Here is a 24,476-nt window from a genome sequence, read left to right on the forward strand (position 1 = left end):
TCTTTAAAATCACAAATCATCTTTCTATTAATTCACTGTAGAATAAGGTCTCCTCAAGATAAGACTCAGCAGTGCTGTGGAGTTGGTATTTAAAGTATGTCCATCTGCATCTAAACGAGTAGCTCCAAGACAATCAGATTATGCAGTAGTTACTTTGGTGAGAATATCGCCTAAGTGGAATGGAAACTTCATTTTGAGTCTAATATTAGACCCTGCTTTGGAAAATTCCTTTTAAATGATCACAAGCTGGGAATAGCAAAAGAATTTAACTTTCGACAGACAGCATTCACCAAGAATTTGTTTTTAACTGCTTATGTTGGGTCCCTGGGAAAGCAGATGTGAAAAACTTACCAAAGTGAATTGACTTGACCTGATGCAATGTTTATATCAGTAGTTGATAAGTTTTCCTCCCTCGTCTTAATTTGTTCGGGATATTTTCATTCTTTAAGCATGAGTAAGTCTTGGTTGGAATAGTTTGAATGCTTCTTAGTCTAATAATCCAAATCTTAAACCATGCAGACATTATTGCCTATAAAGGGGGCTAAGCAAAGTTGAACTATTTTGGTTGTCTTCCACGGATGGGGTGAAGTATGGCTTTTGTGACTAGCAAGGAAGAATGTGAGACAGCGCTGCTTACCTCCTGAGAGCAGGGAAAGCATATTCATGGTGCTGTGTTTGTACTGCAGAATGCCACTTGTGTCTGGTGAACCCTTAGAATGCACACTGCTTTTTCTGCAGCTTTGCAAAGGACTGGCTTGCAGTGGCACCTGGGGAAACTGGCAACCAAGTGTATCATAGCTGATTTCAACAGTGATGATATTATTCCTGTGGCAGAAAGGAATTATAGAGTACACTGTGAATAACGCACCATTCAGGGATCTTTAGAGCCATTAGTATATACCCTGTCTTAGCTTTTCTCTTTGTTGATCAGACTCTGTCACTGTGAATATTTTGATTAATTAGTTCCTAAGTAAGCCACCTTCCTCTGGACAGAACGTGTCTAAATAATTATTTTTGAGGGAGGGAGGAGAAAGAGAGAAACTCACAGAATGAGCTGAACTCTTTTCCCCAGCTCTAGCCTTTCTTCTGTGGGTTGGGCATTGCTGATGTTTCCAAGCTTGAGGAGAACATCCACAGGAGCTTGCTGCAAAGGAAGGCTTCAACCTGGGCTTCCTCTGCCAATGCATGGATTGAGAAGTGGAACACCAGTCAACAAGATAATATAATGAGTTCAATGCCAGGGTGACAGTTGCACTGGGAAGAACATTGGAAAGAAAACACTGATCTCTTTAGCCGTTCTCCTCGAGTGCATTAGGTGGAATGTGTTCCTCAGACAGAAATCAGATTACAATTTCAAGCATCTGTTAAACTTTGCCTCTTTTTTCATGAAGCAATCAACCTTTTTGTCTTATAATTGTGTGCCTATAATTCTGCTGTAATTTCTGATCTTTCAGGAATTTCTAAAATGTCTAAATTGCTGATCTGTCTCCTTGCAGGCAAGTCTCACCTGGCTATAGTACAAAGAGTAAACAATGAAGGAGAAGGGGATCCTTTTTATGAAGTCCTGGGAATTGTCACTTTAGAAGATGTGATTGAAGAGATCATCAAGTCTGAAATTCTGGATGAAACAGATCTATACAGTGAGTAGAAATATTTGTGTTTTGTTATAGATGAAAGGGAAGACTCCATCCAGCAGCAGCTGTCTTTAATAGCCATGTTTTGAGAGATGTTAAGTTGCCATTTAAAATCTCAAAGGTCAAATGACCAGCACATCTCTTACACAGTCAAAGTAATTTTTGGTTTTGCAGTGTGGGCACCTCATCCCTTTGCACTGTATTAATTCAGAAACAGGGCAGGCTTCTTTGTTTGTCCTTTAATCAAGAAGGTTTACATCTTCAGCAGTTCAATTTCTCCTGCTAGCTGTTTTCCATCACAGTGGCCTTGTTAAACCTTTTTGTCATAGTGCTCACAACCTCCCATGTTTTCCCCTAACTCCTCCTCAAGGGCCTGTAGTCCATCTACTACTGTAGAAGTCAGGCAAATACCATGCCTCAAGGAAGAGGAATGGAGTCTCTTTAGAGTCTGTCACTTATTCAGAAAACCTGAGAATGGAAAGTCATCCTCAGGGCTAAAAACAACATGTCCTAAATGACGCCTCTTTTTGTTGCTTAGTGTACAGCTCATTCCTTCCTTTGTGTTAATATATGTTGAGGGAGATGCTGCTGCAGGTCAACTACTATTTGGGATTTGTGAGATCTGGACTCTCTTCTTTCCCACTTTAGAGTTCGTCAGGTCTTTGGCCAGTTACTTGAAGTGTCTTTATTTCTTTTCCCATCTGCACACTCTGGCCTGTGCATACAGGGCTTCCTTTCTGTCATTCTTCATCTGTCTTGTCTGTGCTTTCATCACTTGCTGCAGATGCTATTTTTTACTATCTGTTTGCATGTAGCAAAGGATGTCTCTAGATTCTGTTGTAACAGAAATAGTAATTTTAAGTATCTTTAATCCTGCTCAGCTGTCCTTTACATTCTATATCTTTCCTTGAGAGAGGGATATGAGTGTTTCTGCAGCATCCTTTTCAGGCCGACACAAGGATCTTCTCCCTGCGAGGGAGATGCTGAACGAGCACATTATGCTGCGGGTTAGACACGCTTCTGCTTTTCCTCATACACTGTTACTGCCCAAACTATTTTCTGTAGCTGCTCAGTATTTATGTGCCCAAAGGTTCATGTAAACTGCAGTTGTGTTTTACCATATTCTAACCAGCCAAGTTACTATGCAAATCACAGAAGTCCAGTTGGTGTCAATTTCTTTTCATACCTTCACAAATGAACCGATGGGCTAATCATGTTCTACAGGGTGAATTCAGACTTCCTTATACTCCACAAAGATCTTATCTTTGACTCGTCACCTTTGAGATATTTCTGTGTTTCTAGGAGTGAAAAGACACTGCATATGCTTTTCAGTGTTTTGGGTTTTTTTCCCCTTGTTTGTTAAGAGAAATCACATAGATCATTCTGTGGACAGAAAAAAAGCTTTGACCATTAATAGCATGTTAGAGGGCAAAGAAATGAGAATTTAATTTTACTGTCTGAGGACTTCATAGATTAAGAAAATAGAGCTGGTGAGGATGAGTCAGTTTGAAACTCCCCTTCCTGGGAAGATTTTACTATTGAAACTCCCTGGTTCCAAACAGGAGGGGAAGTTCACTTCCTGGGCTTCCTGGAGAATGATGGAAATTAGTGGGGGGGTCACTCCTGCTATGTACTATGAAGATGAACTTCTTATTTCTTTACACAGCACTGGAATTCATTCCATTACTTAGACCGAAGGAAACTAGCAGTAAGGGAGAGAGCAGGAATCCAGAGAAGCAGTAAGGATCACATAAGATGTGATGGGTTTTGGATTTGGGCAGAGTGATCAGCTGTAACCACTTCCAGTTGGTGCAGTGAGAGGATCATGCTTGGGTTTAGTGAAGGTACCTCATTGTCCATGATATTTTAAGGCAGCTCGTTTTTTATATTGGTATCAGCGTGTCAGTGCTGGTAACCCCATGTAGCACCAGCTGGTGCTGTTCAGTTTATTATATTGCTGAGCTCAGACCAAGCTAAAGTGAAACCTTTGGACTGATTTGCCTTATGCTAGGTGTTTACTTAGAAGTAGACCTTATGAGAAAATTTGGCAGTGTTGTTATGCCTTTGTTCTCAAGTTTTAAAAATGTTTTGTTTTGCTTTGATGGAAACTTGAAATTTGATGAAATGGGTGACCTTGGTGTAGCTGTGCCTTTCTGCTGCTTCCAGGACAATCCATTTGACCTCTCTTCGGGTAGAAGCAATTGTGTATTCACAGCTTTTGCTGAAGACTGCTCTCACTGCTGAAGCACTGCAGCTGAGTTTCTCAAGGGTTGCATACCAAATAAACATGTGGCATTCCTTCAGACTGCTCTAGTCTGATGCATCATAAAGGCTTCCAGAGATGTTGGGAGCAAGAAAGAGGTGGGAGCGAGAAAAGGTGTTAAATATATCTGGCCTATCAGCATCTGGATAGACAGAGTGCTTCTGAGCATGAGACTTTGTATTAAGAATGCTGGCAGGGTGGAGAGGGGAGGTTTGTGTCATGACACTGGTAGGCTCTGACTATGTCCCAACCAGTGTCACGATGAAGAGCCGTCAGTGTGCTGGGTTCTTAGTACTGGGAAATTGGAGCATTTTTTCATGGGTGACACACTACTGGAATCTGTCCTGCACTCCCGTGGCCCTAGCCATGGTAGGAGAGCACTCATCAACCTTTCCAGAGACCCAGGAGATAAAGGTGTATGTTCTGTTCTGCATTGGCCTCAGACCACAGAGTTCATTTGAGTGACATGGAGTTCACTGTTCTGGCCTGGGTTTGGCTGGTGGCCTCTCTTATTTCACTCTTTCTAATTGAAGACGAGTTTAATCATCCCCTTAGTGCAGCTGGAATGCTGCTGTTTTTCACATGTACCGATGCAGAGAGGGTTTGCCCTATGTGAAATCTGGGGTTTTTTTACAAATGGAGTACTTTAACACACCCTTGTGCACGTGTTCTGTGTGTTGCAGATGAATAGTCTGGTTGCAACCATCAGCTTATGTTGCATTTTGACATCCTCACCTGAGTGTGGTGAACATTCCTATTTCCAAACAGCTGTATGTGTACCCACAAACTCTGTGTCACTTTTCCCTTGTAAACCATGGAGCTACAGGAATCAAAATTGTTTGCCCTAGTAAGTATTTCCATGGTCATCCAGTGAAGGTGTCGCAACATAGAAAAGGTTGTGCAATGCTGATTGCTCTGGCAAGACCTACAGATGTTGTTATGGTGTACATCAGTATCCTACACCTAGAGAGCAGAGCTCTGTTGTAGCAGGAATCTAATCTTTAGAAAAAACAAGGTGATTGCTACCTGTTAGAAAATGATGCTTTTATCTTGTTGGCCATTAGACCGTGGACTTGCTAACCTTCTGCTGTCCAGCATCTGGCATAAGCTGCATCTTTACTGGAGGCTCTTTTAGGTGATTTAAGAGCTTCAGGTCTTGTCCTGCTGGTTTTGTCAGTTGCCCTGGTACACTGGGCAGCTTGGTTTTCCCAGATAGGGACAAAAAGGAACTGGCTTTTAGTTCAAACTGGCTTCTAGTTAGAACTGGCTTTTAGTTAATTCCTAAACGTTTCTTCTAAAATGAAACAAACTCACAGGCTTAGAAAGACCTGTGCAGTGTGTGGAGGACATAGGCAGTATTGGGGGGGAAGGTGATGTGGGAGGGCGGGATGTGGAGTGTGTGCTGAGGGAGACTGGCATCACCTCTGACTGCCTTGGGCTGGGCAGCCTGTCACTGAGTATGGGCACATGGTCAGTGAGTCCAGTCCTCTGGGAACTGTACTTTCTTTTCCTGGTCTGTCTGATAGATGCTCATCTCAAACAGTTGGTTTTCTCTTTCCTTGTAAAGTCCTTGTGTGCCAGACAGAACCGCACTTGCATTTGATGAAATATTTTTGTCCTCATTCACTTGTCTGGAGTTCACTGCAGACATCTGCTTTGTCCTAAAGGTAAAGGGACAGAAGGAGCACAGGAAGAGAACAAGAACCCTCCCAGAACATTGTGTGGGTCTATTTGCAGCACCTATCAGCCTGCTGCTTGCCTGCCCACCCAACTGATCAGAGGTTTGAACGCTGTTCTGTAGCTGGCTCCAGTCCCAGCTGGCTCCTTCAAGGAAATTCATGCAATCATTTGTGGTGTCCTGCATCCGGTCTGGAAGTTCAGGAATATTACAAGAGAGATCACAGCCTAACATGTATCTGGACCCCTCATCTTCTTGAGCTCTCTCCCTTAGCCCAGGAGCTCATGGGCAGCCTTGCTTTACTGCCTTTGACTTGATGACCTCTGGGGGTCCCTTCCAATATAACACATTCTGTGATTCTGTAAAATGTCTAAATATTCCCAGAACCTACTGAAGATAGTTGCAGTATTTGTCAATACCTCACTAAAAGTTCTACTGAGGGTATCCTTCATCCATCACATTGTTTATGTAGCAGGACCAGTGTCACAGCACTCTATAAGCAGTGATTGCTTCAGCATGCCACTATAACTTCAGTACCCAGGTTTCCATCACACTTATTGTAGAAAGGACAGTAAGAAGATAGCTGGTCTGGATTCAGTTACTTCAGTCACCATCCTATTCTTGGTTCATATGTCTTACAGAAAGCTCAGAAGTGGTTTGGAGAGGGAAAAACAAGACCATCCCTTACAAAAATAAGCCATATAGCTCTGCTCTCACTGTGTAACGTTTGTCTTGGGGGAAGGTTTCTGGACAAGTGGCTGAGGAAACAGTAGGAGGAGTCGAAATCACCCATCATTTGATTAAGAGTCTGGGTCTGTTACCTTGATGGCTGATGCAGACAGAAGGATTTAAGGCATCCTCCCACAGTGTGATGCTGGCCCTGTTTTCATGTACCAGAAGTGCAGCGTGAAGCTGCAGTGGTACAGCTCTTTAATAGGAGAAATACAGAGATGCTTTACTGCCCCACTGAAGAGACATTTCCTGGTCCCAGGGTCAAAACTTGTACTTGTGGTGATTTTTGCCTCCCAGAAGAGAGGAGTGATGGAGCTCCTTGTGAGAAAGCATGTCTGCCACAGTATTTCTCTTAGCTTTTCAGAAAAAGCACAATTTCTATTCTATTTATCTCTAACAAGAAGTAGGACCTAGTGAGAACTTCTGATGAACTTTTCTCCTATCCACTGTCAGTTGTTTTGGTATGTATCTTTCCTTTAACTACAAGTACAGATAAGGTTTGTCTCAGACTATATTCCTAAAGCAGGGATTGTTTTTAAACTTGTAACCACTCCCTTGGGTGGATTCTATTCCTGCTTTTGGAATAGAAACTGTAGTTCCTGATGTAGCCCAGATCCTGGGTAAAGTACAACTAGGGTAAGAGGCTTCTACTTGCAAAAAAGAAAAATGGGCATGAGTTGTCATCATTCTTCTCCATGTGCTTGGAAACAAGAATCTCAAAATTTTCTGGTTTGCACTGTTCACAGAATGAGCTTTAGATGTCTAGAGTAGATATGTTACTGTCAGTATGCTATTGCCCCAACCTCAACCACTCTGAGCCTTATGTAGTCTATAGCATGTAATTGGACATCACTTTAATCACCTTTGCATACCTAACCCAAAATCTGGCAACAGCTACCAGGGAATATGTGTGAGGCATTAGCTTCACCTACACCTCTTTGTGTGCTTCCCTGAATTCTCTGGAGGGAATCAATGTACCAGAACTGCCTGTGGTCCCTTAAAAGTCCAGTCATTTTAAACCAATGACAAGGGGTCTGATAGATGAATAGCTACAGGGTTTTCAGTGTCTTTCCCTACTAAGGCCCTGAGCCATGCCTCAGGCCAGTGGCTCACAGTAATTGCCCCAAGGCGTGGGTTTCTTACAAGACAGGGTGGATCTCAGAGGAGTCTGATGGCATTCTGCTGCTTATAGCCAGTGCTGCCTTACACACTGTCAGCAGAGAAGAGCAAGGTTGTGCCATCCAAGCAGAGACTTTCCTCCTCAGAATTGAGGTATACTGTACCCCAACAAGCCTATAGCTCTCCACTTGCCTGGTTTTCTAGACATTTTGGTAGATCAGTTTAGCAGGTAGGTGATAATGGTTGGGGTGCTTGTGCCACTGCATCTCTGCCTTTAGAATCACAGAATCATAGGGGTTGGAAGGGACCTCAAGAGATCATCGGGTCCAACCCCCCTGCCAAAGCAGCTCCCTAGCTCATACTGATCAGATAGGCGTCCAGACGGGTCTTGAATATCTCCAGAGAAGGAGACTCCACCACCTCCCTGGACAGCCTGTCCCAGGGCTCTGTCACCCTCACTGGGAAAAAGTTCTTCCGCATGTTGGTGCAGAACGTCCTACGCTCCAACTTGCAGCCATTGCCCCTTGTCCTGTCCCCACAGACCACTGAAAAGAGGCTGGTCATTTCCCCCTGCATCCCATACTTAAGATTTTTATAAACATTAATAAGGTCCCCCCTTAGTCTTCTTTTCTCTAGGCTGAACAGTCCCAGCTCACTCAGCCTTTCCTCATAGGGGAGATGCTCCAGGCCCTTAATCATCTTTGTAGCCTCCTATGGACTCTCTCCAGGAGATCCCTGTCTTTTTTATACCAGGGAGCCCAGAACTGGACACAGTACTCCAGGTGGGGCCTGACCAGGGCAGAGTAGAGGGGGAGGATCACCTCCTTCGACCTGCTGCCCACACTCCTCCTGATGCACCCCAGAATCCCATTGGCTCTCTTAGCCACCAGGGCACACTGCTGGCTCATGGCCAACCTGTCATCCACCAGGACCCCCAGGTCCTTCTCCACCGAGCTCTTCTCCAGCAAGTCATACCCCAGCCTGTACTGATACAAGCGATTATTCCTTCCCAGGTGCAAGACTACACTTGCTTTTGTTGACTCTCATCTGGTTTCTCCCTGCCCAGCTTTCCAGCCTGTCCAGGTCTTGCTGAATGGCAGCACAGTGTTCCTGTGTGTCAGCCACTCCTCCCAGCTTGTCTTTCACAAACAGGGATTCCCCACCACAGGGCCTGTTATAAGACACAGACAGACTAAGTGTCAAGTATTTAGCTGAATAAAGCACAGGAGCCCAGGATCACTCGCAGATTAATTCCCATATCTGAATTCCTGAAGCTAGTCCATACTTCATTCTGGCTCCAGTGCCTGTAACGCGGCCAGAGATTCCCACCCCCGGGCTGTACACCTTGCCAGCCTTTGCTGAAGTTTGGACAGGACAAGAGAAACTGCATACACTAGACATTGGGAGTTACTTGGACCAAAGGCATGTGAATTTTGCCAAAGCTGTGAAGAGTCAGTGAAGCCATGGTGCAGCATAAGAAATAAGTCACTGCGTGTTTAGTTTATGTACTTGCTGGGAATTTTCTAAGGAATGTAAATGAGAAAAAGTAGCTACCACAGATATTCTCACTGAACACCACCTTTTGATCATTAGTAACACTGAGCAGGACTCCTCCCCACCGAGAAATGCACATACACCCTACGTGTAAAACGCAGAGCCACTCTGCAATTAGACACTAGCACACAGAGATGTTCCCCCCACTGAAGTGGCAGAGAAGTGAGAGAGACCCGGGTTGCCTGGCTGTGCAGGACCAGGGCTCATGGCAGGATGAGCCCTCAGCACAGCTCCTGAGTTGTTCCTGGTTTCTACTACGTGCCGATGAGCGGGGCTTTGCCTGTACTACAGAGGGGTCTGTCTGCACCCTGTGCTCTGGGTGGCCATCCCGACCGACCCCATCCAGCGCGGTTCATGTCAGACCCCACGCTAACAGAAATCACTTCCCCTTTCTTTTCCCACTCTCCCTTCCCCAGCTGATAACAAGACGAAAAAGAAAGTAGCTCATCGGGACAGGAAGCAGGACTTCTCTGCCTTCAAGCAGACAGACAGCGAGATGAAAGTTAAAATATCACCGCAGCTCCTCCTGGCAATGCACCGGTTCCTGGCAACAGGCAAGTGCGGGGTTACCTTTCTTTGCGAGTGTGCCAGAGCCTCGGAGGCAGTTTGTCAGCAAAGGCCGGTGAGGTGGGTGGGACAGTGCAGGCGGGAAGGGAGGCTGGATTGTGGGGTGACAAATAATGCCACTGTTGTGTTTTTCTTTTTAAATTCTCTCCTCTCCTGTGTTCAGTGTCGGCATGAACCCTCTGAGACATTTACCAGGGGTGGACCAGTAACTTTAAATTGGTCTGAAAGGTAAGGATGAATGCCAAGTGCCGCACTGCATGTCTAGAGTCCGTCAGATTAACGACTAGCAAGTATACCCCATTAGGAAGAGCTCAGGGAACAAACCAAAGAGGACTCGATACCACTGGCCAGCTGACTGTAATTGCACTCTGGCGCCTTCTCCAGAAAGAGATGCTGGACTTTTTGCAGGAAGGTCTAAACCTGTTCCATGAGACTTTTTGACTCCAAGTGAAAAACTCTCCCGACACATTTAATGCAGACTGCGCAGGCGGTTGAACTGTACTTTTTAAAATGGATTTCTGGCTGGCTTGTGTGACCACCGTTGATGACTTCAGGTTTCAGAGGACAGTTGTCTCCATCTCAGAACACCTTGATGTTTTAGCCCTTGAGTGGGCATTCTGGCAGAGAGGCCAGGGCCTTGAATGGTTTCTTGCAGCTGATGTTGCCTTTCGTCGTAAAGTTGATCCTTTCACCTCAGAGATGAGACCTGTTAACGGGAGAGCTTGTGGAAAACATACCTTCCTATTGCTCGTGTTGTCTCTCTTTGACATATAAAGACTTTTCACACGCGGGCCTTTCAGACGGGCATCTTTCACATCAACATATATTCATGGGTTGAAAATGCTAAAGTTGTTTTGTCTCAAGTTTGCCAGCACCAGTTGGAAATTAGTACTTCCCCTCCTCTAAGATGCACTAACTGCCTGCCTGTATGCTCCTAGTCTGCCTTCATGCTTTATTTTGCCTCTGTGACTTGAAAGAAACATGTTCGTGATCGGTTATCACATCTCAGCTGAGGGGCAGTAATTCCTTAAAAGGCTTGGACTCCTACGGCTCATGTGCATGTGAGCATGTCCCTGGTGAAAGGAAGCAGTTCATCGGGAAGATGCGGATTTAACAGCAAGCAAGGCGCTGTTCATGTAGTGGTAGAAGACTTGATGGAGTTCCGTAAACATCTGCTCAACAGACATAGTCTTACAGTGCCACTTCTCTACTTTTTTGTGGATGAAAGGATTGTGTAGCTTAAATCCAGGTCTGTCTGTGAAAGCCACTGCTAAATAAGATAAAAGCTCCAGTTTTGGTTTCTCTGTTCTAAATTGAGAATAGTATCTTTGGCAGATGAAAGGTACCGGGACATTAATGGTCCCCTTCTGAAATGAGGTGCTAGGAAAGCTTATCAGTTTGCATGTGTGAGTCTCGACATCCCTGGCTTAACTCTCCCACATGAGGATGAGCTTTTCCGCTTCAAACAGCTCCCGTTGGGAACACTGAAGAGCAAGTGGATAGGCAATGTGTTCTGTGTGTCAGGCATTAATCCCACGTGGTTTAAACTGACCTGCACTGCCTCACACCTTGAATAACTCTTCCCATAGGAACCGTGGCAGCCCCAGTTGTATCTTTGATTTATGTAGAGCATCTATCTAGAGCAACTTTCTAGGCCCCAAACAGTGATTTTTAGGTTTTAAAAAAAATTTTTAAAGTGCAATATATGTAGTAACTTGAATACCTTTTGAGGAAAGAAAAAACAAATTCAGAGGTTCTCTGTGCCCCAATTGTATTCCATTTATACAACTCTCCAGTGAGCCTATACAGCCGTGACTCTGAACTCTCAAGAGGGCAAGACTGCCTTTTTCTCTTCTCTTTCAGATGAAGACATGTTTTTTGGTTGTTTTGAAAAATACTTCAGTAATGAAAGTTGGGGCATTCCTGTTTTTTTTCCTCCCCTTACAAATCTAACAGTGTCAAAAGACAGGAAGCCTGCAATTCCATAATGGATCTCTCTGCACCTCTGTGTCTTTTATAGGCAAATGCTTATTAACGAGTATTGATAACTTCCTGCCAGGCACATGAGGGGTAATGCCGACTTATGTCTTGTGTTGTAGAAGTAGAAGCATTTGGTCCATCCCAGATGTCAGAGAAGATCCTTCTCAGGCTGCTAAAACATCCAAACGTCATCCAGGAGCTGAAATACGACGAGAAGAATAAGAAAGCCCCAGAACACTACCTCTACCAGCGAAACAAGCCTGTCGACTACTTTGTTCTCATTTTACAGGTCAGATATATAATTATATAGATGTGTGCAAAATCCTTCATCTCCTGTTGTGTCATTCTCTGTACCTCTTCCAGTTGTTGAAATTTGTCCTCTTTCAAACATGGGCCTGGAGCTATGGCTCCTGGGAACTGCTCCTGCCTCCTTTATGGTCTTGCCTGCCTTGAGGAGCTCCCTCAGCTGCTTTCAACCTCAGTTGGGAAGGGCAGACAGCCCTTCTCAGTTCCAGCCATCTGTTGAAAGCTCTGTATGCTTTAGCTAGCACTAGGATGGGTAATGCAGAAGAATGCCCCTCTGTACAGCTGGCATTGCTTGGAAAATAGTGGCGCAAAGAATGGCATGTCCTGAGTTTGGCCAGGGTGCTTCCTCTAAGGTGGTTTTTCCTTTTGTGAAAGGAGGCACAGGGAGTTTGACAGTTTGCAGAAAGGACGTTAGTCTATGCGATTTCCAAGTCTCTACCTTTGATGTTGAGAAACACGGGTCTCAGTGGGTGCAGTGTGCCGTCTACTGAACTGCTGCCACCTCCTGCCACTGCCCCTGCGGGTCCCCGGCACCCTGCCATCCCAGCTTTGGCCCTACCTCGAGGTTGCTGCATTTGTGTGGGTTTTACATGGGAGGTGGTGTGGAAGGACTGTTTTCTGTTTGTTCTGTACAGGATTGCTTCCAGTGCTGATACCTCCCAGGTCTTGTAACGTGACAGAACGGTGAGGTAAAGCTTTATGCAGAAACTTCGTTTCTGTCCAGCACTGTTTGAGCACGAGCTGTCTTTTAAGAGAGATGTTGCTGGAAAGGTGCTCATGTTTATATCCTGCATGGCTGAAATCAGTTTTGGTTATAAAAACGTAACCATCATAGCTAAAGTGGTAACACAGGGCTTGAAATCTTCCTTAATGTGGCATTAAAAAAAAAAAAAAAAGAAAAGAAAAAGAAAAGGAGGAGAATTTGAACGCTATCAGTGATTAAAAAAAAAATTAAGAAAGCACCAGAATAGGACATTGTGTATTCAAAGAATTCTCTTTTTAAAAAGGACTGTTTTTTTCAAACACTCGAGGCTCTTCAACTTCTCTTTCTTATGTGCTGAGTTGTTGCAATCTGAAATATTCCAGAGGCCAGATAATGCTCCTGAATGAGGTAATGCTGCAAAGATGTAAGTGGAGGACATGGGCGATACAAAAGAACAATCAGTTCTTTCTGAGCTATGCTTCAATCAATAAATATTTAGCAAACACGATGTGCTAGCTCTGTAATGCGTTTGGAAAAGTGAGTCTTGCAGTACATACATGCTCTAAAAGTAACAAGGTTGGTCCTGCAAGGATCAGGAGGGGAGAAATACGCTGTTTGTTACTTGGACTTACTCTCTCATGTTGAGAAACCAAGACTACTTCCCAGTAAATGCGTGCCAGAACACAGTTAAATGTATGCTGTGTGCATGAAATTACCTAATTTAACCTCTGCAGAGTTACTGTTTCAGCTGGAATGTCAACTGTTTGCATCAGCTATTCTCTTAGCTGATGGGAGGTTCTTCTGTAGCAGTTGGAGATTTGTTTTTGCCACTGTGTTTTTTCAAAATTCCTGTTAGAATATTAAACAGTAGAAAACCAGAACCCACATATGCATGCATTTAAACAGGGCAGAACACATCTAACAGCGTGCAGGAGGAGTTCTTAATGGCTTTTCAGCTACTGTGACTATGCCACGCACACCTGGTCTTCATGTGGCCACCACTGGGAAGCTTGGAGGTGCTGCGTGTGCTGATACAGCAATGGCCTTGGAACTGAAACTGAACTCTCACTGCTAGTTACTGGTTTGTATTTAGCTACTAACTCCAGACTGGCCGTATGTGAAGATCAAACCCTGATCGTGTATGTCTTTTGGAGACCTGGTCTTGGCTGGTGAATGACTACCAGCAGTAAGGAGGTTGAGAGGTCTGTTTATAACCAGTCTTTGCCTAAATGACAGAGTTTGGAAGACTTATAATGAACAAATAAGCTACTTATTTGTGTAGTGGAGTGGAATTGGTTTTAAAAGGGATTATAATCCTTTTATAATTCCTATAGGAAGTTGTTGTTTGTGGTAGCAGGAAAGTGGTTTTGTGAGCTGGGTGCTCTCTTCCTGCTAGATAGATTATGTGTTTTTTCTCCTCTGGGGCAGTTAGACAAACTGACTTATGTAGGTTGAGTTCATTGTCACATTTTTCTGTCCCAGTACACTACTGTAATGTTAAGGGCACAATTATTTATTTTAAATAGTGCTTAATGAAGGAAACAAGGAGAAATAAAATCTACCTTTTGGACTCGTTTTGACCCAGTTGTGTCCAGTTGATGTTTAGCCTACTTAGTCCACATGGGATGGGCAGTTTCTGCCCTTTCCAGCCTAGCCAGAGGGAAAACATTGCACGTAATGGCATTGTTTGCCTGAAATCCCAACCTTTGCATAGTTCATAGTTTTGTACAGCACTCAGGGTCCTTCTAGGTGAAACCCAGCAAAAAAGCAGGATCTGAAGTCAGGGGTGATGGAATATGTAAAACTGGTAGAAATAAAGAATACCAAAGTATTCGAAGAATACCCCAAGACTGTTCCTTCAGGAATAAGGGCCTTGTTTCTGTGGAAATCTCATCAGTGAAGGCAAACAGCCTCCTCGTGTGGTGTCCCATCTTTCTTTCCTATGTTTGTGTTAGAGGGGACTCTTTGTGTGAATGTGGTCTAAGTGTCTCAAGACCCCAGATGACTCTGTTACACATCAGCTTATTGTGATATCAGGGGGGACATTTTTTCACTGTGCACTGAGGGAAAGCGGCCTGGCAGCACTTGGAGCAGGACAGTAGTACCACCTCAGGCACTGTGGTTATCCCACTCCTTTGTGGGGACTTGGGCTGGCCATAACGTACCAGAGACCAGGATAGCTCAGGGCCCTCCAGGATCAATCCATGTTCAGGCACCATTTTGAACTGCAGGGACCAAGACACCGTGTAGGAATGTCAGGCAAAACCAGCTTTCAGGGCTCAAGTCTGGTCTTGTGCCTTGAGACCTATGGTCCCTTTTAATTGCAGCTCTCTCTCCTTTTCCTTAACAGGGGAAAGTGGAAGTGGAGGCTGGGAAAGAGGGGATGAAGTTTGAAGCTGGTGCTTTTTCCTACTATGGGGTGATGGCCCTCACAGCATCGCCAGGTATGTCCTCTTACCTTCTGCTTCTGGAATGCACTCCTGCACAAGCCTGCCCATCCTGTGAGCGCAGCAGGAGGAGGCTGTGCAGGGCATCCCTCTGTGTCCATGGGGCTGATGTTATGATACCTCCTTGCCAGTGAACCTGGCACAGCATCCCCGGGAGGGGCCCTGGCCGGTGGCCACACTGACTCCGAAACCCAGTGGCTGGCAGTGGTTTGCCAGCTCCCGGAGCGTAGCGAGCGATGCCTTTGGTACTGGAGGACAGCTTTGTAGTTTTGCTCAGGGGTTGAGTTAACGGGAATAAATAATTGGTGGCAGAGGGACACCTAGTGGTGTGAGGTACAAGCTTGGCCGTGGTTTGCGTTGTCAGCGTCTTGAGGAAAAAAGGAGGGCAGCGGTGCAAGAAAAGCGATCGCTTCCCTGGGCTTGTGTGGAAATGTAACCAAGGAATGGGCAATCGGGGAAGAGCTGGTGTCTGAGGGAGAGGTGTGAGCCAGTTCCTGGCACACAAGTGACAGCCGTGCAAGCCACTGCCTGACAGGTGCAGGTTGGGAGACTGTTTTACAATGCACCAACAGTAGCCTCCAGTGGTGTATTTCAGCGTTTGGTGATGTGTTTTGGTGCCAGCAGCGTCACCACTGAGGTCTCAACCTCAGCTGGGAATCCACAGCCCCACTGGGGAGAGCTCAGGCGCTGGCGTTGGCCATCTGCTGACTCAAAGCCATGTGCTGACCTTCAAGGAGAGAGGTTTCTCTCACTGAAATCAGGTCCTCCTGTCACAGCAGGGTTTGTGTCCCATGGGAGAGGCAGCTTGTTTTAACTGTACACTCAGGAGCACTCCCTGTACGTGTGTGTACCTTTGTGTATGTACATTAGCAAACAGTGTTGGTGATTTTGCAAGTTATGAGTATAACCCTACTAAATTCTATGGACAGCTACAGATCTCTTGGATGTGTGAGCTCACTTTCACAGGCAAGGCTAACTCTCCCTTAATTATACACACTTCCATTTGATTAGTCTAGCTAATACCTTTTGAGGCTTGACAGATTTGAAAGTTGGCAGAGCACCGGGTGGATTTTATCTGCTATAATGCAGCTGCACGCGTGTGTGCAGCTGAATTATACCCTCAGCCTCGGAGCTCAGCTTTTGCAAGATGGGCCAGGCATGGAGCAGGGTTAGGCATGGCCACTTCTCCTCCCAGACCTACACTTGGAAACCATTTGCACGTCTCTGTTTTGCCAGCATTGTTCAGTTTGAACGTTTTCATGTGGGCTTTTTTTTTGTGTGTTGTTGACTCTCCCCAAAACCATGCCAGTTCCCCAAGTCCTGTGAGGTCAAATAAACCCATCTTTGCCTGCCCTGAAACCCATTTTTGATTTTGGTGCATCAAACTTAAAGATATGCACTTTTAAATTAATTTCAGGCAACCTTGGATTTATTTACCTTTGATTGGTTGGCTTTTACCAGTAGCAAACCCCACATTTTGCTGGCTTTCCCTCCAGGTTTTAGAGAATTTGGTTTATGATCCCAAGATTCATCTCATCCTGAGACTTCTGATAGGATGAGTTCATAAAAGTAGATGTGTGTTGCTCTGTGTAGAGAGGAAAGCTCAGTGAAAGTGTAAGTCATTGCAGAACAAAAGAAAACAGCCTCTCTGTGTGACCTGACAAGACATCAAATGCCTGCTCTCCCCACCTGGAATGTGAACTCAGTAACAGGAGAGTAAAGCATTAAAAAGCAAAACAACCCCGAAAATCAAAGCCAAGCCCCCAAAAACACTGACAAAAGAGTGAAGCTTTTTTATTCCCTGTCTGGGGAAGGCTTTGCAGTAATGATGAGCAGTGGGGTACCCATCCTGACAGGGATTAGCTGGGAGAATCACAGCCTCGCCTCACACTGTACTGAAAACATGAAGAATTGGTTTGGTCTGACTCTGGGCAGGAGCAGCCCTGGTGAAGCTTTCTGGTTTGTTTAACTCTCTGCCTTCCAGCCTGGAGTGGCACCACTGCTCCTTCTGAGCTATTGTAAAACTGACTGTGCCTTGATGTTCTGTGCTGGATAACCATTCCAATCAGCAAGTAAAAACTGTTCGCTTCACTGTAATTCCTTAGGTTTGGGTTTTTATTTATTCCTAAAACTGTTTAATTGTCTTTTTTTTGTTTTGTTTTGCTTTTGTTTTAACCCTTTACTTTTTCACAGTTGATTTGCACTTTGGGTTTGAGTTCTTCAGTGTGTGAACTGGCTCCTTCCCCTGTTGAGTGTGGATAGCCGCCGCCTTTCTGGTCGTGATCTCATCCTTTTTCTCTCCCTCTTCTAGTTCCCTTGTCCCTGTCTCGTACCTTTGTTGTCAGCAGAACAGAGTTGTTAGCAGCAGGTTCTCCAGGTAAATCCGCATGCTTCTATTTTCACCATTCTTGTGACTGCCCTGATGCCATAAAAAGTCAGCTGCAGTCTGTGTTTATCTCACCCCTTTGCTCGTTAGGGAGAAGCCCCGCACAGAGTTGTGCCTCGCAGGTAGGTATCCTGAACTTTCAGTTATGGTAACTGGTAGCAACGTGACAGAGTCATCAAAATGGGGAGAGCCAACACCTTGAAGAAAAAACGTATCTGGTGATGTGTGCTTGTGCTTGTTTCACATGTATACACTGGTGGAAAATGAGGAGGGAGGATTTCTTTTATGAGAAGGTATTCTCTCCCAAGCTGAGGCTTAAACATTGCTGAAGAAAATGCATTTGGCAGGGGAGAGTGTCTGCTGCTAAACTGCCATAAAAGGAAAACTTCTTTAATGAAAGAATTCTTATATTCTCCTACGGGTGAATTCTGTGGTTTATATACAGTCTGGCCGTTTCAATTCCTCAAAAGCTCTGAGCTTTCCCTTCCCGAGGTTAATGCCGTGGGCCAGCACAGTGATTTGCAGTGGAATGTGCAAGAAGGTTGTGGGACCTCCTGTTGGGATTTTCTGGTTCCCACTTGAGCCTTTTCCTTGCTGAATAACCAAGTTGAATGACACAGAAATCCCTTTGGAGGCCAGAGACCGAGGAAGGAACAAATTGGGCCAAAAAGAGCTCTGAGATGTGGTTGAGGAGTTGGAAATTGGGGAGGGTCGAGAACTGAGCTTTGCAGACACTGTGTGTACAGAGTAGTTGAGAAAAAATGGAAACCAACCAAGAAAGTCTGTAGGAAAACCAGAATCTTTCAATAATTTGGGCCACAGTGAACATATTTCTTCCTTTTGAAGTTTCCTTTTTCAGATGAAATGTCTTTCCCTAGACCTAAAAGCAAGCAAGATAATGATATGCATATTTAAGTGAAACATCTCCTAAACATTAATACATATCGTGCGTTTCATAAACTTTCACCATCTGCATCCTGTTTTTTCCCCATCTTCTTTTTTCACTTTTGAAAATGCATTTACCATCAGTCCTTAAATTAGTCTCATGCACATTACAAACAAACTACAGGTTGTTGCCCTGCAGGGGATTTTTTTTCCTGCCCCATTCAAGTTTCCTGCTGCTCAACTTCAAAGAAAGGGGAGAAATTTAATCTTTCTTTAATTAAAGTACTTGATGGCTTTCTTTCTAAGCTCAGCGGCTTTGATTATCTTTATTGCTTGATTCTTTTGTTTTGCCATGTCTTCTTTTTTTTTCTTTCTCTTTTTTTTCCTTTTTCTTGCTAGAAATAAATGTGCACTTCACACATGCAACTTGTTTCTGATATAAATGCCAAGCACATTTTCTGATCTTTTCCCCCAATTTAAAAACAAACCCAAAAGTTTTTTAAAAAATCAATAATGGAAAACAATAATGGGAAGAATCTCCTTTGAAAGGAACTGATACGGTAAGCCTGGTTGCTATGACAGTGTAGTACTGGTTTTGATGAAACTTGGACCTTCTTCTGTGTCCCTCTACAAAAGGAACCTGTTGTTTACCCCCAGATTCATAATACAGTTGTACTGATGTTTGTCTTGTGGTTTGTGCTCTATCTCCTGTGTAGGAAGGTGAGGAGTATGGGAAAAACTGGGTAGAAAAGGTCTGTCCAGATCTCTGTCCAGATCTGGGCTGCCTGCTGGGGGGCTGGCAAGGCGCTGTTCTGCGAATGTGGACCTGCCTGGTATTCTGTTGTCTGCCCTTTCTGTATCCTTCCTTCTTCACTAATTTCTCTTCTCCCTCCCGGACTTCTACGTTGTCCAGAAGTGTCATCCTTTCCCTCAGGTTTCTAGTAATCATACTTTTTTGTTCTGTCCTGTTGTTCCACTTGTCTCTTTGTGTTTTAATAGATGCTTTGTCACATGCTCTCTGTCTTCTTTGGTGTTTATTAGTAACGTACTGTAAGACCCCTGGTGAAAAGAAAGGGCAGATACAAGTCACGCTCACTTAAAGCTGTTCCAGATGGAAACCTTTACCCCAGGTAGCAGTGATGCTGTTCTTGTCACACACAGATGTGTTTCGTGCGTGCAGGTAGGAAAGACAGTGCAAATTCACACAGCCTTCTGTGCTCCTTGTGCTCCAGTGGGAATTACAACATCCAGCCCTGTATGCAGACAGAGGTTTGGCTCCTGGCAGCAGTTATTGCAGCCTGCTGTGACTTTCAAGATGGCAATGGTATGGAGGCAAACCTTGCAGGGCTCTGAGTGCTTCCCCCTGAGCCTGTACCCAGTGTTGCCATAGGGACCTGCACTAATTCCATAGTGCAGAAATGGCAGAAAAATTGCCAAGTTGTCAGAGCCTGTATTTTTCTGTTCCCTGTTCTGAAATTGAAGGAAAGAAAGCATCAGAGGGATGTTAAGTGGGGAAAAAACAGGGCAATTCTCCCATGCATCTAGAAGCATCTAAAGCGTTAGGTTTAGGAGAGGCTGGATGCAGAGATGTAGAACAGGCTGTGTGATCGCAAGGGCAAGGAGACCTGATATTTATAGTGATGAAGTGGCAGAGGTAGGGTTGAGTTTTAGAGAGCCTTTCTTTCTTTTCTTTTTTATTTTTAAGAAATAAATTTATATAGAGGAAAGTCTTCAAAAACTTGAAAAGCTTGTGAGGATACTGTTGCTGATGTGCTCAATGAGGCTTTGTACCTTAAGAGTATATGGAAAAGATCTGTCAGCTCAGAAGAGGGTGGTGAGTAGCATAGTTTACATCAAGTTTCAGTTTGGGCTGGCTGAACGGAATTTAACCACACTAAGATCCAAAAATATACCAGTCCCAAAGAGTTCTTTGTTGTGTGCACCCATCTGCAGGAGGGCTTGGGATCTCTCTTAGGATGCACTTCTGCCCTCCTGTCTTCTGGGTCACGGTGTGGGTAGAAGCTGGGGATGCAGAACATCTGTGTTTGTTGAAAGCACGTTTACATGAGAGAAGCTGTGGCCAATCACACTCACAGGGGACAGCTGCGAGGTTTTCAAGTGAAACCCTGCAGTGCTATTAAAGGTCAGTGATAAGAGAACCATGTCTCTAGTCTGCTCCTTTTCTGGACTCAGATTTTTCTCTGTAGCATGGACTGTTTCCCCTGCTTCGCTGGCTGGCTTGCACCACATGGAACTTGCTCTCCTTCACTGAGTTACTGCCCCTTCAAGCACCAGGAGGTACTATAGGCACCATCACGTGGACTGCACCCTGCTCCATGAGGACTCTCTTACCCTTATGATTTTGAAAATACCTACTCTGACTCAGGGAACAAGGCATGTGTAGGTAGCAGGTGGAATAAAAGGGGGGGAAGGTTTAGCTGGGACGACAGATGAAAGGTCTGGTATGGAGTTATGATTATAAATCATTAAGGGGAAAAAAAAAAAAGTCTATTAAGCGTGGTCTGAGTCTCAAGAGCTCCTGCAAGGGATGTGTGGGGAGTTGCCTTTCTCTGTTGGTTGCCACTCAGCAGCTGAAGTGCTGTGACCAACTGTGCACAGGCATGTCCACTGCAGCCTAAGCAAAGCCAGGTTTGTTTAGGGTGTACTCAGGGATGTCAGCTACCAGAATATACTCTTTTTCAGGGTGATTTGGCCGTTTAGCTGCATGTCAAGTTATGAGTGGATGAAGGTGGTTCTTTTGTTCGACACTGTGATTTATTATGTCCCATTGAAACTGGTGACTTGAAATGTTTTCTATTTGATTTAAGAAACCTCTTGCTCTTGCCTGTTTCTCAGCTGAAAACAAGTCTCCACCTCGGCCCTGCGGCTTGAATCACTCAGACTCTTTAAACCGAAGCGATCGCATCGATGCAGTGACACCGACGTTAGGGAGCAGCAACAACCAGCTGAACGCATCTTTCCTTCAAGTGTACGTTCCGGACTACTCAGTGAAAGCACTCACAGACATTCAGTTTGTCAAGGTAGGAAACAAGCTGGAAGGGCCATGCTGGAAAGCTGGGCTTGGCTGCTAGGATGGGGGAGCCTGGGGAAGGAAGGTCCCTCTAGATTGCTCCTAGTAACTAGGATTATGAAAGCAGCTGTTTAAAAATCCCTTTAAATTGCTTTTACCCCAGTATCTGCTGTCCACTGGTTTGTCTTCACTGTTCCTCTCATTTAGGCCTGTAAGTAGATTGGTCACATAAGTTTCTGGATTTCAGGTCCCTCAAGGAAAGATTTTAGAAAATAACCTCTCTCTGCTTTTAGTCATGAAAGATGTATCCCTGTGAAGCCTTTGGAGCCATCTGAAACGGAGACCCTTCATATCAGGCAGTGTCCTTTTCTAAAGGGCGAGACATTTTCTGTTGGTTGCAGTTTTTATTCACTTTGGATTTTGCTTTCAGTTTGAGGTTCTTGATCTTACTTTCCATCTTGTCATCCTCCTTCTGCTTGGAGAAGTCTTGGACATTTCTCTTTATCTTAACTTCACATGTTAGGCTAATGTCTCATACTACCAGTGAGTCGCTGCATGAATACAGCTCTGTCCCCAGCATGGTGCATCCCACGCTGAAACGTGTGCGAGTCCTGTGGGATAGGAAATCTAGCTAAGCTGAGGAACAGCTAATGCTGGCAGCAGTTCCAGCCCAGCTGGGAGTCTGGGGAAGCTGACATCCCATGGCCAGAAGCTGACCTTGATGCTTTTCCTAAATTAAGTGCACTTTCATAGTATCTTTGTATGGAACTCCAATGACTTGTGAACTCAACTCCTGTCAAAGTTAATCCAATACTAAGCATGTGGGATAGAGTAGAAATACTAGAATGCTAAAAATCGATTATTCTGTAGCCAAATTTACAGTCTGGCATTCAGAACGTGACAGATGCAAGCGTACTGGTCGATGGTTCAAGGTTTAGATCAGTAAATATTAATGATTGGGCTGGTGATTCTCACTGCAGATTTCAGTGGCTAATGTGCTGTATGGAGCAGCTGCTCCTATTATACTGGTTTATGTGGAGTCCTTCCAGCTCTCACTGCATTCGTGCTGAGGTTGATGAGTGCTAAACTCAGACTTGCACACCTCTCTCTGCATCAGTCTGTTATACACATAGGACAGAGTCCTCAGCATTAGTGTTGTCCCTGTGCCACGTGGGCATTTGTTCAGTTAGTACCTTGTAAACCAGGGTTCTGACCTGCTCGTGCATGTTTGGGTTTTGCTTTTGGAGTTGTGATCTCCTCACAACTGACTCTCTCCATTTCCAGTCCCTCTCTTGTGTTGCCACTGAAACTAAAACTTTTCTAAAAGTCTTGTTTCACTGTTTCACCTCTTCCACCTTCCTGCCTGCTGAGGTAACCCGCTGCTGTTGTAGCACACAGGGCTGCCAGTGCATGTGCCTCCTGCTGCCTGTCCTGGCTGAGAGGGCTGACCCAGAGGAGTTTCTGGGGATGGTTGCTTGAGGAATTCTCCCTGCTACCACAACGTGTGGACATATGGGCTGTAGGCTCCCTTGCCTCTGGGACACCATGGCCAGTGACACTCTGTGCTCTAGGCCAGCTCCTGTCCTGACTTGTGCTGAGTGCAGCCAGCTCCTGCACAGGCCAGTGGAAGACTTCAAGGGTCGCTAATTTCGACTGATCTCTGTGGAGATCCCAGTCTTTATTCTAGAATCAAATGCCCTTACGTATCCGAATAAGGCTGTAGCTCCTGCTGCGTTTGGGGGCCTAGAAGAGAGCAGTAATGCTTGTGGCCTCTGGCTCTGTAGGGACTCTTCAAGCCCCACCAGGAGCTCGCTGAAGTTGGGAGAAAGGCTTCACTGAACTCTGGTTCAGGCCCTAAAAATCTGCATGGTTAGAAGGAAATGGAGATCTGATGTAAAAGTTAAAAGTCTCTGCACAGGAATAAATCCCTGCCCTTGAACAGCATGGTGATCGCACAGCTCTGTGCTTCCACCCTCTCTGGAAGAATTCCCATGCTGTGGTGTTGAGTTGGGATGCTCTAGGCTTGCAAAGCACAGGGATTCTTTGTAGAAACAGGTAAAACGGGGTTGAAGTGTGATCATCTGGAGAGGGAGGGAGGGAGGGCACTTTGTTATCTCAACATGTCCCACAGGAGACACGTAAGTGTAACTGTCTGTTTTTGTTCCTTCCTTCCTCTGTTATTGGAGCAGATCTCAAGACAGCAGTACCAAAATGCCCTGATGGCATCCCGGATGGACAAAACACCTCAGTCCTCGGACAGTGAAAACACTAAAATCGAACTGACTCTTACGGAGCTGCATGACGGTTTGCCAGACGAGACAGCAAACCTGCTGAACGAACAGAACTGTGTGACTCACAACAAGCCCAACCACAGTATGCACAGTGAAGGAGCCATCTAGGAGCTGACTCCCCACAACCCACCCATCCCATCTCCTCAGCAGGACCAGCCCTCGCTCCTTCCTGCCTCCTCCCCAAGTGTGAACACCGTTAGTATGTGCTTGCAACACTGTGCTGCATCCAGTGTTCTGAGACCAAAGACTTTTGCGTCCATTCTGGGAGCAGAAGAGGAAGAAACAGGAAGAAAGGAGCAAAGAGCAAGAGAGACTAAAGCCCCAAGCATACTTTGGGAATGGTGAGCCACCCTTGAGAACGATGAAAATACTTCTTGCAAAGTAGAATCATGTTTATTTTTTATCTGTATTTTTGATCCTTGTTGGGTTTTTCCTCCTCAAACACATATGGAGAAGTTTAAAAGCTCCTCCAGTTATTTTTTCAAGAGAGATCATGTTTTTAAAAAGTATTTTGCAGAGTTTTAAATTGTTTCTGTCCCTCCCAAACCTCAAACAGGCTCTGTCGTGGTTTTTTGTGAATTGGCTCCAATGTCCTTAGGCCTCTTTTCACCCCTACCTGGTCCTTTTTGTTGCCCTGTTGAAGAAGTTAGTAACTGGTACTTGTATGTTATTTGTGTCCTATGAGTGAGCAAGCCTCAAACCTCTGGTTTCAGCCACCTGGAGGGCCAAGGGATGAGTATTATTACATTCTTCCAGTTAGGTTTCAGGGAAGGAGTGGTTACTTTGGTATTTAATGATCTCTACAATTTCAGAAGGTTTCTTTGTAAAACAGGCAAAAGCCTTGTTACACTTATGGTTCTGTAACCTCCAAAAACTTTGTGTATGTTGAAGACGATACTG

The 24,476-nt window shown here is 44.9% G+C and overlaps 1 protein-coding gene across 1 annotated transcript in view; it reads left to right on the forward strand.

Moving 5' to 3' along the window:
- Positions 1–23,892, forward strand: part of CNNM2 (cyclin and CBS domain divalent metal cation transport mediator 2) — a gene marked incomplete at its 5' end in the record, with an annotated part of 115,555 nt that extends 91,663 nt beyond the window's left edge. The window contains 7 exons of the mRNA XM_084264934.1: positions 1,497–1,640; positions 9,397–9,534; positions 11,647–11,816; positions 14,887–14,980; positions 17,295–17,360; positions 21,111–21,295; positions 23,475–23,892. Of these exons, the coding sequence (XP_084121060.1) occupies positions 1,497–1,640; positions 9,397–9,534; positions 11,647–11,816; positions 14,887–14,980; positions 17,295–17,360; positions 21,111–21,295; positions 23,475–23,684 (1,007 nt within the window). The 3' untranslated portion in view covers positions 23,685–23,892. The remainder of the gene's footprint in view (positions 1–1,496; positions 1,641–9,396; positions 9,535–11,646; positions 11,817–14,886; positions 14,981–17,294; positions 17,361–21,110; positions 21,296–23,474) is intronic.
- Positions 23,893–24,476: the final 584 nt, after the last annotated feature.

The sequence above is a fragment of the Gallinula chloropus genome (genome assembly GCF_964237585.1).
Source record: "Gallinula chloropus genome assembly, chromosome: 5".
NCBI lineage: Eukaryota > Metazoa > Chordata > Aves > Gruiformes > Rallidae > Gallinula > Gallinula chloropus.